Source organism: Pinus tabuliformis, chromosome 7 (assembly GCF_031772625.1).
Source record: "Pinus tabuliformis cultivar Carrire ecotype Pingquan chromosome 7, CPIR1, whole genome shotgun sequence".
NCBI classification, from domain to species: Eukaryota; Viridiplantae; Streptophyta; class Pinopsida; order Pinales; family Pinaceae; genus Pinus; species Pinus tabuliformis.
The window spans coordinates 1,303,695,924-1,303,699,906 of record NC_142293.1 but is presented as its reverse complement, the minus strand read 5'-3'; the positions used below and the strand labels follow the sequence as shown (position 1 = coordinate 1,303,699,906).

General features: G+C 40.5%; 1 protein-coding gene across 1 annotated transcript; it reads right to left on the bottom strand.

Annotated features, from left to right (window-relative positions):
* Positions 1-385: 385 nt before the first annotated feature.
* On the bottom strand, positions 386-3,029 carry LOC149252284 (cytochrome P450 750A1-like). Its single transcript, XM_089456639.1, has 2 exons — positions 1,311-3,029; positions 386-1,209 (listed from the first exon to the last, which is right to left on the bottom strand). The coding sequence occupies exons 1-2, from the start codon at positions 2,322-2,324 to the stop codon at positions 568-570; spliced, it is 1,656 nt and encodes a 551-aa protein (XP_089312765.1). The 5' UTR covers positions 2,325-3,029; the 3' UTR covers positions 386-567.
* Positions 3,030-3,983: the final 954 nt, after the last annotated feature.

Here is a 3,983-nt window from a genome sequence, read left to right as displayed (position 1 = left end):
TTAGGATATAAAATCTATGAAGCCATGAAATTTGTAGATTTTTTTTTTTTTTGCTTGTATAACCCATCACAAATGATATAAAACTTAATTAGAATCCATTACATCTTTAATATTTGTCCATTATCAATATGTATCACCAAAAATTACCTCAAACATATAAAACCACTTATATTTGCAATCATTTTTATCATAAAAAAATTGTTAAATAAATTTTATTTTTCTTAAATAATTTGATTATTCAAACTCTATTATACTACTCTGTAATTATTCTCATCAAAATTATTGAGCTATTAATTATTTTTACATAAAAAAACAAATACAAGGCAACAACTCTACCCATTATATTTATTTAAATATAATACAAATATTAAAATTATAATAATATTTAACAAAATAACTAACGATCACAATATAACGATCACATCTCACACACAACCACTCAAAACAATACCAATAGCGATGGCGTCTCACACAGCCACTCAAAACAATGCATTAAAGAAACTACTAACCTACCCTAAAGTTGGCAGGAAGACGCGGGCAACTTATATCTTCTTAATTTTCCAAATTCTAAACACAATTCAATGGCAACCTCAAGTTTGGGAACGCAAAGAGAGGAATTTCTCTCTCGAGAGTCATTGCATGAGATTCAATCATATTCAGTTCGGACGGATCACCTTCAACCTTCCAATTAAAAGTGTGCAGCAGCTGAGCCAATGCAAGCGAAATCGTAGGAAGAGCCATAGGGGCACCAGGGCATCCTCTCCTTCCTGACCCAAATGGAAGCATCCTCCAGTCTTGAGTATTTGTTAAGTCCTTATAATCATTATGTCCACAGAATTCCTCCACAAATCTTTCTGGTTTGAATTCTGAAGCATCTTTTCCCCATACAGTAGGATCCCTTCCTATGGCCCACACATTCACCAATAACAATGTTTTCTTGGGTATATGATATCCTTCTACTATCACAGCCTCTGTAGATTCGTGAGGAGCCGATAGCGGCCCTCCTGGGTATAATCGCAGAGACTCTTTCACCACACTCTGGAGGTATCTCATGTTTGCCACATCTGACTCGTTGACTTTGCCATGTCTGCCAACTGTACAGTCAATTTCTTCCTGTAATCTCTTCATTGCATGGGTATTTCTGAGCAGCTCACTCATTGCCCATGCTATGGTACTGGCCATCGTCTCCATTCCGGCGACGAACATGTCCTGACAAATTCAATTAATTTCTGATGTTAGTAGAAGGCGTGGAGTGACTGAGTATTAAGAATTAGAAAACTGAAAGAGGGAATGATGCCCGAGAGACTTACAAACATAATTGCCTTGACGGTTTCTCGCGTGATTTGGGCGTCCTGCTGCTCACTCTGGATCTGAAGCAGCACATCAACGAAGCTTTTACAATGTTCTGCTTCAGCCCCCGGCTGGCCATCCGAGGATGAGTCCATGCGATGATCCAGATGGTCATCTATGAATTTCTCAGCGAATGAATCGAACATTTTGTTGGCCTCCTTCATCCGTCGATGGATACCTTGCAAATCAAGCCAGTCCAAATAAGGAATAAAATTTCCAATGTCAAAACCTCCCGCTGAAGACACCGCTTGTAACACCAGATCTCTGAATCCATTGCTATCGGCACCCAAATCATCGTTAGAAAATTTCTTGCCCGCCAGTATTCTCCAAATTATATTGGTGGTGAGGGTAAAGAAGGCCTCGCTGATATTCACGGCACATGTGCCGCTCTCACTCTTCTCCCAAATTGAACGGATCATGGCAGATACCTCTTCCTCTCGCACATGCTTGAAGGAATCAAGTCTTTTGGCACTAAGCAATTCTGTTACGCATATTCTTCTCACGTGTTTCCAATAATCTCCGTAGGGAGTCAATACCAGACCCTTGAAATTGTAGGACATGTATTTTCCTGCCGTTGTTGGAGGCCGGTTGGCAAAGACCAAATCATGTGTTTTGAGAAAGTGCTTAGCCATCTCAGAAGACGAAACGACCACAGTCGGAACAGAGCCAAAGCGCAGAAACATGAGGGGGCCATATTTGTCTGCAAGAGTTTTGAGAGCACGGTGAGCAGGCAGACTCAATTGGTGAAGATTTCCTATGATTGGCCACGGACGGGGTCCTGGAGGCAATCTGCCGCCGTTTCTTCTTCTCGTGTGCTGCAATATGTGGTAGAAGAATACGAAAGTCACGAATCCAGTTGCTGTTGCAGTTAATATTGCAAACACAGTCGGCGTTCGGAACAAGTCGTTCAACCACATGTTGAACCCGAACCCGAACCCGCTGTACTCTCTTCTGATGTAAGCAAATATTAGCATGGTCGGAAGTTCAGGAAACCTCAATAAAATCGAAAGCCAGCGTCTATAGACTATGGGCAACGCCGAGTTAAAAGCTCTTCCAATAAATTCATGCTTTATTTATGCTTTGAATACACAAGACGCTACTTAAACAAATAAAGAAATCCACCACTCCCATTACCTGCCCCTTCGACCGTCATTTTCTCTTCTAAATGGAAGAAGTGTGCTGACTGTGTTGACTTTGACATAGCCCACTTATATTGAATATTGACCACTTGATTGAATTAGGACCCTATAGGAAGGCAAGCGCTAACCACCCTGCCATATGTCGGAAGAGGAAACGACCACAGTCGGGACAGAGCCCAAGCGCAGAAACATGAGGGCCCGTATTTATCAGCAAGATTTTTGAGAGATCGGTAAGCAGGAAGACTCAATTGATGAAGGTTTCCTATTATTGGCCAAGGATAGGGTCTGGAGGCAATCTGCTCTTCTTTCTTCTTATACATTGCTGCAGTATCCAGAAGAAAAATGCGAGAGTTGCGAATCCAGTTATTACTGCTACAGTTAATAGTGAAGACAGAGTCGGAGTTTGAACCAAGTCGTTAAACGACATGTTCAAACGACTGGACATCGTACTGGTGTAAGAAAATATTAGCTTACTTCAAAGCAAAGATGATCTCAATAAAATGGAAAACCATGGACGAAGTGTAGCGCGGATTTCAAAACTTTTCCTAGAAATTCATGCTTTACGCACACAACACGCTACTTTGACAAATACAGAAATCCACCACTCAAATGACCCGCGTCACCGATTTCTAGATCGAACAAGCGCGCCGAGTTAGACCTAGGATATTTCCCTTCAAACTGAATATGTAGTGAAGGAATGGGCCACGGGATCGGATTGCGAAGATATGAAGAATATTACGTTATTTCCAGTCAGAGGCATATTTGGTATTTTGAATTTTATAAATCGATTTCCATTTCAACTTCTTAAATTTTGTATGACTTTTTCTCTGCTAATCATTTTTAAATAGCATCTATAACAACCAAGCTGCTTGTCCTTCTGGTTGTGCTTGACTAAAGGGAAGTAATAGTTTTGATTTTTTGGAGATTCCGGTGACGGAATCCGGCGGAAGAAATTGAGTTAAATGTTGATTTGTTGCAGTTAAAATGGCTTTTTAACTGCATATTTGGATTCAGCATCCTGAAAAACCCCTTGGACGCTTTGATTGTGCAGAAACTAGCTATCAAACTTGCGATTCCAATAAATTGCTGCCGGATTTTGACTAAAAAAACCCACCAAAAAAGCTTCCAAAAAGTAGCATTATAGACAACAGCATAGTTTTTAATGCAACGTGATTAGTTAATTTGCGAGTTTCTAAATTTCAAATGAGCGGTGCAATGATGGGCTGGATTGTGCTTTTCTGATTGCCTTCAATGCTGACCAGCTGGATTGGGCTCTTCTCAAATAAAAAATATTATTGATTGCCCCTCCATATTGGATCACTGAGTTATATAAGGCCATTTAGCCAAATGAATTTGATTGATAGGTACCGTAATTCGGTGCTTCCTCCCCCGGGCTCCTCTATTTCGATGCTGTCTAATCCTCCCACGCTTTCATGCCCAGTACTTTCTTCTTTACCCTTGTCATCGGCCCTTATACTCCTGTCTTCTTACTCT